The 11,766-nt window shown below is 46.2% G+C and overlaps 1 protein-coding gene across 1 annotated transcript in view; it reads left to right on the forward strand.

The window, feature by feature from the left end:
- The window catches only part of LOC127569132 (26S proteasome regulatory subunit 4), a 33,324-nt gene extending 23,749 nt beyond the window's left edge, over positions 1 to 9,575 (forward strand). Inside the window, exons 8-11 of the mRNA XM_052013509.1 lie at positions 2,071 to 2,260; positions 4,192 to 4,343; positions 6,418 to 6,572; positions 9,273 to 9,575. Of these exons, the coding sequence (XP_051869469.1) occupies positions 2,071 to 2,260; positions 4,192 to 4,343; positions 6,418 to 6,572; positions 9,273 to 9,407 (632 nt within the window). The 3' untranslated portion in view covers positions 9,408 to 9,575. The remainder of the gene's footprint in view (positions 1 to 2,070; positions 2,261 to 4,191; positions 4,344 to 6,417; positions 6,573 to 9,272) is intronic.
- The last annotated feature ends 2,191 nt before the right edge of the window (positions 9,576 to 11,766 follow it).

Below are 11,766 nucleotides of genomic sequence, written 5' to 3' on the forward strand. Positions count from 1 at the left end.
GAGGTTTATAAAATCATGATGAGTATAGATAAGGTGAATGGCCAATGTCTTTTCTCGAGAGTAAGGGAGTCCAAAACTAGAGGGCACAGGTTTAAGGTGAGAGGGGAAAGATTTAAAGGAGACCTGAGGGGTAATTGTTTTCACATAGAGGATGGTGGGTATATGGAACGAGCTGCCAGAGGAAGTGGTTGGGGCGGGTACAGTTACGACATTTAGAAGGCATTTGGACAGTTACGTACAAAGGAAGGGTATAGAGGGATATGGGCTAAATGCAGGCAAATGGAACTAGCTCCATTAGACAACTTGGTCAGCATGGATGAGTTGGGCCGAAGGGCCTGTTTCCATAGCTCTATCACGATGTACACACAGGCATGACTGTGGAACAGGCTGGATGGAGCACCAGGTCTTTGTACGTGAGCTTGGATTCGCTGCCATGCATTCCTCTCTCACTTTAAGGTGCCAGTGATGCATGTCCTGAAAGGAATGTTATTTTCCCAACTACCAGTCTTTTACTGAAGTTCAGGGCAATGCTGTGACCCCTGCCTGGAGGAGCGTCTGTGTTTCTGGTCATTGTACACTCCAGGCTTTGCTGAGTCTGCTGAGATGTCAATGTAACAAGGAGACTTATCACCAGCTGGGATTCCTCACACTGGAGAAGTCGCAGTAATGTTCTTGCCCTTGCAGTGATAATGAGACCATTTGGCCCATGGGTCCACGCTGGCTTCTATGGGAGCAATGCCATTAGTCCCATGCCCCCTCTCCTTGGTTCTCTGTGCTTCTGCACCTTCTCTCCCACATGCCCATCAACTCCCCTTTAATTTTTTACCAAGGGATAACTTGCACTACAGTTAACCTACCAGCACATCCTTGAGATGTTGGGAGAAACCCACATGATCACGGAAAGCACATGGAAATTCCACATAAACGTAAAAGAGTCAGGATAAAACCTGGCTGCTATGCGGTTCTTAGGAAAAAATGAGAATTAGCCCCCTAAAGGAACTATTCTGTGTGGTGCATCTGTTACAGGTAAATTACATGTTTAAATTGTCAACGTTCCTTCATTCTTAATTAACTTCCTAAATTTCTTCTTTAATCGCCTCCATTGGGGTAAAACAGCACCTGAAGTGGTTAAGCTGGTGACAGTGTAACCCAGCTGAGGGATTAGAGTGAGCCCACACTGTCACTTGGCACAGTTTGTGGACAATGAGGGAATCCTGCCAGGAAATAAGCTCCTGAAAGAAGTAGGCAAGATGTAGTTTGAACTGAGTACAGCTTCTATATCAAGACATAGTCTCAAGCACAGTTTTGGGGTAGATGTGTGGAAGGACAGTTCCTACTTCATGCAGAGGGCAGTGTATATGCAGGGTGGGTTAACATTAGATACTCAAACATCTTGTGTATAGAGCAGGCTAATGGGAGTAATTGGAAACCTCTTTTAAGAAAAAGACTTTGTACTGGTGCAAAGGGCCAAATGAACTCCTTTGCTGTATCATTCTATAATCAACAGTGGCTAAGTGAATTGAAGAAGCAAACTCACGGCAGTCAACTTTGGTGCGTCCTTGGACACTGGGGCTGCCGGAGTGGTTGGAATGGGGTTCCCTAGCCTTCTGTCTTCATGGCTCTTGTCCATAAATTACTGCCTGAAGTATATTAAATGTTTCTGTTGCAGCTACTTTAGAGTTACAGTAATGCAATGTTCAAGTTACTCAGCCAGCAGCTGGAGTTGTAGAGAATTGTGTTCTGCCGTGGTAGTTGGGGGATTTAAACTCAAGTAATTAAGTACAAAATCTGGAATTTATTAAAAATAATTGTCTAGGTAATGCTGACCATGAAACTGCTGGATTTCCTTAAAAAAACATCTGGTTCTCTGAAGACCTTCAGAGAAGGAAATCTGTCGTTACACAGTCTGGTCTATGTGTGACTCCAGGTCCACCAATGTCATTGGCTCGTAACTACAATTAGGGATGTATATCTGTATAGATCTGTACAAGAGCAGCTGCTGAGTGGCTGCAGCGAATTCTGTAAGCATCACAGTAAGTTAACGTGCGCCCTTTGTTTAATTAACCGCAGGTAAGACTCTGTTGGCTAAGGCCGTAGCAAATCAAACGTCGGCCACGTTCCTGCGAGTGGTTGGCTCGGAGCTCATCCAGAAGTACCTGGGGGATGGGCCAAAGCTTGTGCGTGAGCTGTTCCGGGTTGCAGAAGAGCACGCACCCTCCATCGTGTTCATCGATGAGATCGACGCCATCGGCACAAAAAGGTCAGCTGGGTCAAGGAGTGTCTTTGAGCATTGTTAGATTGTGCATAGTTTAAAGGAATTTCGTGTTTATAGATTTCAGTGCAAAATGGATATTAACATTTGGTATTACCAGGAGGTTGTGATATAACAGGAAACTGGGTATCAGGAGGGAACTTAGCTCAGCACACAGCATCACAGCTCAGCATGTCGTGGAAACCAGCCTTCCCTCTGTGGACTCTTCTCGCTGCCTTGGTAAAGCAGCCAACATAATCAAAGACCCCACCCACCCCGGACATTCTCTCTTCTCCCCTCTCCCATCAGGCAGAAGATACAAAAGCTTGAAAGCACGTACCACCAGGCTCAAGGACAGCTTCTATCCCACTGTTACAAGACTATTGAACGGTCCCCTAGTACGATAAGATGGAGTCTTGACCTCACAATCTACCTCTTTATGACCTTGCACCTTATTGTCTGCCTGCACTTTCTCTGTAACTTATTGTGCACTTTCTCTGTAACTGTTAAACTTTATTCTGCATTCTGTTATTATTTTACCTTGTAATACCTCAATGCACTGTGTAATGAATTGATCTGCATGAACTGCATGCAAGGTAAGTTTTTCACTGTACCTCAGTACAAGTGACAATAATATTCCAATTATTAATTTCTAGTCCTCATAGTTTTTGGTTGACAAATCCCATCCAATTCTCTTCCCGTTGTGATATTCTTAACCAGCAGGTCAATAACAGACCCAAGCTCAGTTCATACTGGTGTCAGGCAGGGGTGCATCATTGCCCCAGCAGATTTCTCAGTCTTTCTCACCACAATGCTCCACCTCAGCTCCCACAAGCTTTCCTGGTGGAGTGGAGCTAACACGCAGGCCAAATGGAAACTATTCGGCCTACATCGCCTCCACTCCAGAATCAAGGCCACCCCGACCTCGGTCACTGAGCTGCTGTATGAAGGTGACACACTTATGCGGGCATTCGGGGGCAGAACTCCAAGCCATTGTTAATTCGTTCACTGAAGCATGTGAGAGAATGTGCTTCACGGGAAATATCCACAAAACAGAGGTCCTCTTCCGTCCTGCAGGACCTGGTACGGCAATTCCATTGCTCGGGGAGACAAGTGGCTGTAGAGGGTAGTGGACACAGCCCAGTCCATCACGGGCACAGCCCTCCCCACCACTGACAGCATCTACAGGAGGAGCTGCCTCACAAAGGCGGCATCAATCGTCAAGCATCCCCACCATCTGGGTCGTGCAGTTAAGGTTGACCAGATTGGTTCATGGGGCAAGGGGTTTGTCATGAAGTGATGGAGCAGATTGGGCGTATAGTCTCCGAGAAGAATGGGAGAGGCCTGTATGTGGACACTGTATGGTTGGGGGCTGTGCTTTCTGCCGGTGTTTGCACCTTGTACAATGTGGGGGGTGTACATTGTGGAGACCCCATATGGTGTTGGAACTGTGCTTGCTACTGGTGGGGTGACCCTGTCCAGTGGGACTGTACTTGATGCCAGTGTGTGACTCTCAGTGTGTAGCTTGTATTTGCTACATGTGTGTGGACTGTGTACGGTGTGGGATTGTACTTGCTGCATGTGTGTGGACTGTGTACAGTGTGGGACTGTACTTGCTGTATGTGTGCACCTGCTGTCGGTGTGTGGACACTGTTCAGTGCGGACTGTACCTGCTGTCGGTGTGTGGACGCTGTTCGGTGCGGACTGTACCTGCTGTCGGTGTGTGGATGCTGTTCGGTGCGGACTGTACCTGCTGTCGTTGTGTGGACGCTGTTCGGTGCGGACTGTACCTGCTGTCGTTGTGTGGACCTTGTTCGGTGCGGACTGTACCTGCTGTCGGTGTGTGGACGCTGTTCGGTGCAGACTGTACCTGCTGTCGGTGTGTGGACGCTGTTCAGTGCTATATGTGCCCTAAATGCTAAGTTGCCGTTCGTCCTCAGGTACGATTCCAATTCTGGTGGTGAACGGGAGATCCAGAGAACCATGTTGGAGCTGCTTAACCAGCTGGACGGCTTTGACTCTCGGGGCGACGTGAAAGTGATCATGGCCACAAACAGAATAGAAACCCTGGACCCAGCTCTCATCAGGCCAGGTCAGTTTATAGAAGATGTCCTTTAATCCGGTCTACAGTGCAACTGATTGTGGAAGCTAAATCATGGGCAAAGCTTGGGCAGCGTTCCCTGGGGATGTGACCTTGTGGGCCTTCAGTTTGTTTAGTCATTGAGTTACACAGTGTGGAAACAGGCCCTTCGGCCCAACTCATCCATTCTGACCAAATTGCCTACCTGAGCTAGTCCTATTTGCCTGTGTTTCTCTCTGAACCTTTCCTGTCCGTGTACCCGTCGAAATGTCTTTTGCGTGTTGTAATTGTATCTACACCCACCATTTCATCTGGCAGCTCGTTCCATACACCCACCACCCTCTGTGTGGAAAAACCTGCCCCTGAGGTCCCTTTTTAAATCCTTCCTCTTTCAGCCTAAACCTATGCCCTACTTTAGACTCCCCTACCTTAGGGGAAAAAAGACTCTGACCATTCCCCTTACCAATGCCCCTCATGATGATGTTGTAAAGCTCTATGATATCACCCTCTCAGCCTCCTTCACTCCAGGGAAAACGGTCCCAGCCTCTCCTTTTAGCTCAAGCCCTGCAGTCCCAGTGAGGTCCTTGTGAACCTTTGTGGTGTTTCCTGATGCTTCATTGGTCAGGGACTGGATCAGTGACCAAGGCACCTGGTTATTGGTCCAAATGCTGCTTGTTCAACCATGTGTAGAGCGTGCTCTGTTACTGATTGCATGCCCAGCTGAGGATATAGCTGAGCCTTACCCTATCACTCTGTGCTGACTGGGAAAGCTTACTGTAGTTATACACAGGCATTAGTTATCATATGGAGTTCATACAGGCGACAGAGCAGCACATCTGGTAGAGCAGGTACCTCACAGCCTCAGCAACCCAGGTTCAATCCTGACCTTGGGTTCTTTCTGTGTGGAGTTTACATGTTCTCCCTGTGACTTCTTGGATTTTCTCCAGGTGCTCCAGTTTCGTTCCACATCGCAAAGAAGTGTGGGATAGTAGGTTGATTGGCTGCAGTAAATTGTCCTTGGGATCAAGAACACAATACAAGAAAATAGGAGCAGGAATGGGTCACTCAGTTCCTCAAGCCTCACGACTGATCTGTGCCAGCCTCAGCTCCTCTTCTGTGCCGATCTGGGAGGAGTTGATAGGAATGTGGGTAGAATAAACTGGGATCAGTGTAGGATTTGTGTAAATGGGTGCTTGATGGTCTGTACAGACTCAGTAGGCTGCAGGCTCTCTTTCCCTGCCCTGAAGACTTCATCCAGCACTGGGTTTTTAACGCATTGAGCTCATAGTGTTGCGTCGTCAGAGATGCTGCCTTTTAAACCAACGTCAAACTAATGTACTGATCACTTAACATCCCTGGGCATCCAGAGTTCCCTTACTATCCTGAGAAATGTGTTTCCTTAACTAGTGAATCCTTTTCACAACCTTAACTAGTGTTGTTTACAATCAGCATATTAGCTGATCATTGGGTTATTTTCCTGCATCATTGCGCATTCTATGGCATGCTGAGAATGAAAGCATCCTATCCGGATGCATCATGGCTTGGTACGGCAGCTGCTGTGCCCGAGACCGCAAGAAACTGCAGAAAGTTGTGGACACAGCTCAGCACATTACTGAAACCAGCCTCCCCTCCGTGGACTCTGTCTGCACTTCTCGCTGCCTCAGGAAAGTAGCCAACATAATCAAAGACCCCCCTCCCACCCCAGACATCCTCTCTTCCCCCTTCCGTCAGGCAGAAGATACAAAATCTTCAAAGCACACACCAACAGACTCAAGGACAGCCTCTATACCGCTATTATAAGACTTTTGAACAGACCTCTTGTACGTTAAAGATGAACTCTTGACCTCGCAATCTACCTCGTCATGGCCTTTGCACCTTATTGCACTGCACTTTCTCTATAATTGTAACACTTTATTCTGCATTCTGCTATTGTTTTCCCCTGTACTACCTCGATGTACTGATGTGATGAAATGATCTGTATGGATGGCATGCAAAACAATTTTTCACTGTACCTTGGTACATGTGACAATAATAACCCAATTACCGATTAAATACTAATCTATTTTCTTATTTCCTGTTATTCCAGGAAGGATTGATCGTAAGATTGAATTCCCTCTCCCAGATGAAAAGACAAAGCGACGAATCTTCCAGATCCACACAAGTAGAATGACAGTGGCGCAAGATGTGAGTCTGGATGAATTGATCCTGGCCAAAGATGACCTATCTGGGGCAGATATTAAGGTGAGTGGAGGACTTTATTCTCTGGTGTTTTTTCTACGTGCCTCAAGCTAGATTGAGTCCTAGTGTAGGGAGTCAACCTATGAATAGAATGGGCTGCTGTTTTCTGCAGTTCCATATTATAAGAGGTGATCTCATTGGTAAGTGAAAGATTGTGAAGGATTTGGCAGGGTATTTGCCTTCCTAGTTGCTCGCTGAACCTGCACATTAACATTCAGTGATTCATGTCCCTCTGAGCTCCAACACTGCTGGTTGTGACCATTTAGAGAAATGTTCCTTTTCCATTTTGTTCTGCAAAATGGATGACCTCATACCTTTCCATACTGTCCTAGAGTTACACAGCACCGAAATAGGCCCTTCGGCCCAACTCGTCTCTGCTGACCAAGAGCTAGTCTCATTTATCCATGTTAATAGGATAGAGGTGTACAAGATGATAAGAGGCATAGATCGAGTGGACGGTCAGAGACTTTTTCCCAGGGCGACAATGGCTAACACGAGGGGACCTAATTTTAAGGTGATTGGAGGAAGATATAAGGGAGATATCAGGGGTAAGTTTTTTTTTACACAGAGAGTGGTGGGTGCGTGGAACGCACTGCCGGCAGAGGTTGTGGGGGCAGATACATTAGAGACATTTAAGAGACTCTTAGATAGACACATGAATGATAGAGAGATGGGGGGCTACGTTGGAGGGAAGGGTTAGAGGGATCTTAGAGGAGGATAAAATGTCGGCACAACATTGTGGGCTGAAGGGTCTGTACTGTGCTGTAATGTTCTATGTTCTAATATCCCTTAAGACCACCAGCACCTCCTCTTCTGTAATGTGGATATGTTCCATTACATCACTGTTCATTTCCCTTAATTCCTTGGTTTCCATGACCTTCTCCCTCTGTCATATTTTTGTTTATTCATTTAGCTTGTCTATATTCCTCTGAAACCTCTCTGCGTCCTCCTCATAACTCACACTGATACCCAGTTTTGTATCATCAGCAAACTTGGATGTGTTGCACTTGTTACCCTTGTTCATTGATGTGGATTGTGAATGACTGGGGCCCCAGCACCAACCCTTGCGGCAGTCTCAGTCTCCCAATTCAAGTAATCCCGCACCAAAAAACAAGCAGCATCTGTGGAGGCAAAGCGACGATCGAGGATTCGGCTCGGTCTCGATGCAGGGTCTTGTCCCGAAACATCAGCCATCCCTTTGCTTCCACAGATGCTGCTTGACCCACTGAGATTTTCCAGCAGTTTTATTTTTGTTCCAGATCACTGCATCTGTAGTCTCCTGTGTTTCAAATAATCCTGTGTTTATCTCTACTTGATGCTGCTCGACCTGCTGGGTTTTTCCAGCATTTTCTGTTTTTATTTCAGATTTCCTGTGTCTGCATTTCTTCATTTTTATTTCCTGAGTTTATTTCTATTTCCGGTCTTTGTCCTTGAAGTTAATCAATAGGTGTGAGCTATTTTGTGAAAGGCCTGAAAAGGAGTTTGAAATATTCAAGTTCCCATCATCTTTGTTCAAGTGTTTCTTGTTTAGCTACTGGGGTCATAGAAGAGAAACAGGCCCTTCGGCCCAACTTGTCCATGCCGATCATGGTGCCCACCAAGCTAGTTCCACTTGCCTTGCATTTGACCCATATCCCTCTGAACCTTTTCTATCCATGTAACTGTGCAAATTCCTTTTAAATTTTGTAATTGTACCTGCCTCTACCTCTTCTTCTTGTAGCTCATTTCATATACCCACCACCCTCTGAAAAAGTTGCCCCTCGGGTCCCCTTTCAATCTTTCCCCTCTCAATCTTTCCCCTCTCACCTTAAACCTATGCCCTCTAGTTTTAAGGCTTCCCTGTCCTGGGGGAAAGATGCCTTCATGATTTTATAAGCTTCTATAAGGTCACCCCTCAACCTCCTACGTTCCAGGGAATAAAGTCAGCCTATCCAGCCTCTCCTTATAACTCAGGCCCTCGAGTCCTGGCAGCATCCTTGTAAATCTCCTCTGCGCTCTTTCTAGTTTAATGATGTCTTATAACAAGGCGACCAAAGCTGTATACAATACTCTCAAGTTCAGCCTCACCAACGTCTTGTACAACTGAGTGCGGTCTCACCTATAAATCTATGAATGTGGTCCTAATTACAACCAGGAATTTGTTGGGTAGTTAATTAGAACATAACATAGAACAGTACAGCATAGAACAGGCCCTTCGGCCCACAATGTTGTGCTGACCTAGCTAATCCCTCCTACCTGCAGAATTCCCATATCCCTCCATTTTCCTCTCATTCATGTGCCCATCCAAGCCCCCAATGAATGTGCCTCCACTACACTATCAGGCAACGCATTCCAGGCATCCACCACTCAGATACCTCTCACGTCTGTTGTGAACCTACTGCCCCTCACCTTAAATGCGTGCCCTCTGCTATTGGATCGCTCAATAATGGGAAAAAGATATTGCTTGTCCTCCCTATCTATGCCCCTCATAATTTTATACACTTCCAACAGATCACCCCTCAGCCTCTGCCGCTCCAGAGAAAAGAGCCCAAGTTTGTCCAGCCTCTCCTGATAGCACGTCCTCTAATCCAGGCAGCATCCTGGTAAAACTCCTCTGCACCCTCTCTAAAGCCTCGACATCCTTCCAATACACTGATATTAAAGTAACCGCAAGGTTTGCTAAGGGACTGGTGGGATTTAATGTGACCTGTGTCCATGTTGCAGGCAATCTGTACAGAAGCTGGTCTGATGGCCCTTCGGGAACGAAGGATGAAAGTAACCAACGAAGACTTCAAGAAGTCAAAAGAGAACGTTTTGTACAAGAAGCAGGAGGGCACGCCCGAAGGACTTTACCTTTAACCTGAAAATTCCCTGCATAAACTTTCCCACTTCCCTTCTGGAGAAATCTTTCGAGGCTTTTTCAGGAGCAGTAGTCTGGGGACGGAGCTTCTGGTTCTCGATGTTTGTTTGCATAACTTTCTTCACCTCCCTGTAAGTCGTATCTTAATAAATAAAGTGTAAACTGTAGATGTTTTGGAATGAACAACAGTGGTATTATTTGGCTTCTGTGGTGGCTATGCTTCGACAAGGTACTGCTTTCTTTTAGGTGGTCAGTTCGTTTTAACCCAAATCCCTTTGCTTATGAGCCCTGCAAGTGAGTCCAGCCCAGACTAGATAAGATATACGAGCAGAATTAAGCCATTCGGCCTATCGTCTGCGCTGCCGGTCAATTATGGCTGGTTTTTTTTTGTTTCCTCAACCTCATTCTCCTGCCTTCTCCCTATAACCCTTAACCCCCTTACCAATCAAGAACCTATCAATCTCTGCCTTAAATACACCCAATGACTCGGCCTCCACAGCCCTCTGTGGCAACAAATTCCACAGATTCACCACCCTCTGGCTGAAGAAATTCCTCCTCATCTCAGTTCTAAAGGGATGTCCCTTTATCCTGAGGCTGTGCCCCTGGACCCTGGACTCTCCCACTAATGGAAGCGCCTTCTCCACATCCACTCTGTCCAGGCCTTTCAGTACCTGGTAGGTTTCAATGAGATCCCCCCCTCATCCTTCTGAACATGAGTACAGACCCAGAGCCAGCAAACACTTCTTGTATATTAAGCCTTTCATTGGAGGATTATTCTCCTGGTATGGGCGACCCTTTTCCCTATTAGATGAAAGTGATCCGTGCGGAACATTACGAGGAGCCCTCAGCTCAGCTTCCACCACACACAGATCCACTGCAGAAACTCTTAACATTTCTACAGTTGCGTCACCCAAGCAGGAATCCTCATCACACTTTTCCCCAAAAAAACCTGAATGTCACTTGATGTGCTACAATCCAGAGAGCAAAAGCAGGGAAATGCATAAATAACAAGTCCTTTGCAAATAATAATTTGCAGAAATATGTCCTTTTCAAACCGGCATTGGTGTGATTCTATGATGTATGGAAGTGCATCAGTAAACGTGGACTTCGGACCTTCTACGGGTTAATGTGGTAAAAGACGCAAATGTGCCTGTGGCATTTAAAGGCTGCTCATTGTACAGACCGCAGAAGACCATTTGGTTCAACAGTTTCTGCACCTTTTGAATTGATTTCAATTAGTTGCACAGCCTACCTCGACATGTCTTCAATCCAAAATCTTACCTTCAAAAACCGAGTAATGAACTTTCTCCTCTTAGCCCTCATGCCTTTGTATGAGATGTTGGTGAGGCTGCATTTGGAATATAGTGTTCAGTTTTGGTCACCCTGCTACAGGAAAGATGCCATTAAGATGGTGGGAGTGCAGAGGAGATTTACGAGGATGTTGCCAGGACTTGAGGGACTGAGTTACGGAGAGAAGTTGAGCAGGTTGGAACTTTTTTTCATTGGAGTGTAGAAGGATGAGGGGTGATCTTATAGAGGTGTATAAAATCACGAGGGGCATAGTTAGGATGAATGTCCTTTCCCCAGGGTTGGGGAACCAAGAACTAGAGGGCACAAGTTTAAGTTGAGAGGGGAGAGATTTAATAGGAACCTGAGGGGCAACTTTTTCACCCAGAAGGTGGTCACTATAAGGAATGAGCTGCCAGAGGAAGTGGTTGAGGCAGGTACATTAACGACATTTAAAAGACACTTGGACAGGTACTTGGATAGGAAAGGTTCAGAGGGACATGGGCCAAACGTGGGCAAATGGGACTAGCTTAGATGGGAATCTTGGTCGGCATGGACCAGTTGGGCCGAAGGGCCTGTTTCTGTGCTGTATGACTTTATAATAAGTTGGGGAACTACAAGTGGACTAATCCAGAGGTTTGTGGATCATTGGCAGTATTTAAAGTGGACGGTGGTACACTTTGTTTTGAAAGATTGGGGAATTGAAGATGATGAGAAAGAGCAGTTGAGGCCAGCGTAGAACAGCCACATATATTGAATGGTGGGGCAGGTTTGAGGGGCCGAGTGGCCTATTCCTGCTTCTATTCCCTCATGTTCTTGTGTAAAATGACGGAAACAGACTCAGCAGGTCGGGCAGCATCTGTGGGAAGAGAAACAAAGTTAACGTTTCAGGTTGGACACCCTTTGTCAGAACGGAGAAAGAGAGAAAACAAGCTACAGAGGGGTGAGGGGACGATAGGACAAAGGGAATATCTCTGATAGGACGACTTCTGGGTTGTTTAAGCTAATTTCATTGAGTTCTTTAATGAAGTAAAAGCAAAGGTCAATGTTTATAACGATGTACAAAGGGCA

Source organism: Pristis pectinata, chromosome 1 (genome assembly GCF_009764475.1).
Source record: "Pristis pectinata isolate sPriPec2 chromosome 1, sPriPec2.1.pri, whole genome shotgun sequence".
Lineage (NCBI taxonomy): Eukaryota > Metazoa > Chordata > Chondrichthyes > Rhinopristiformes > Pristidae > Pristis > Pristis pectinata.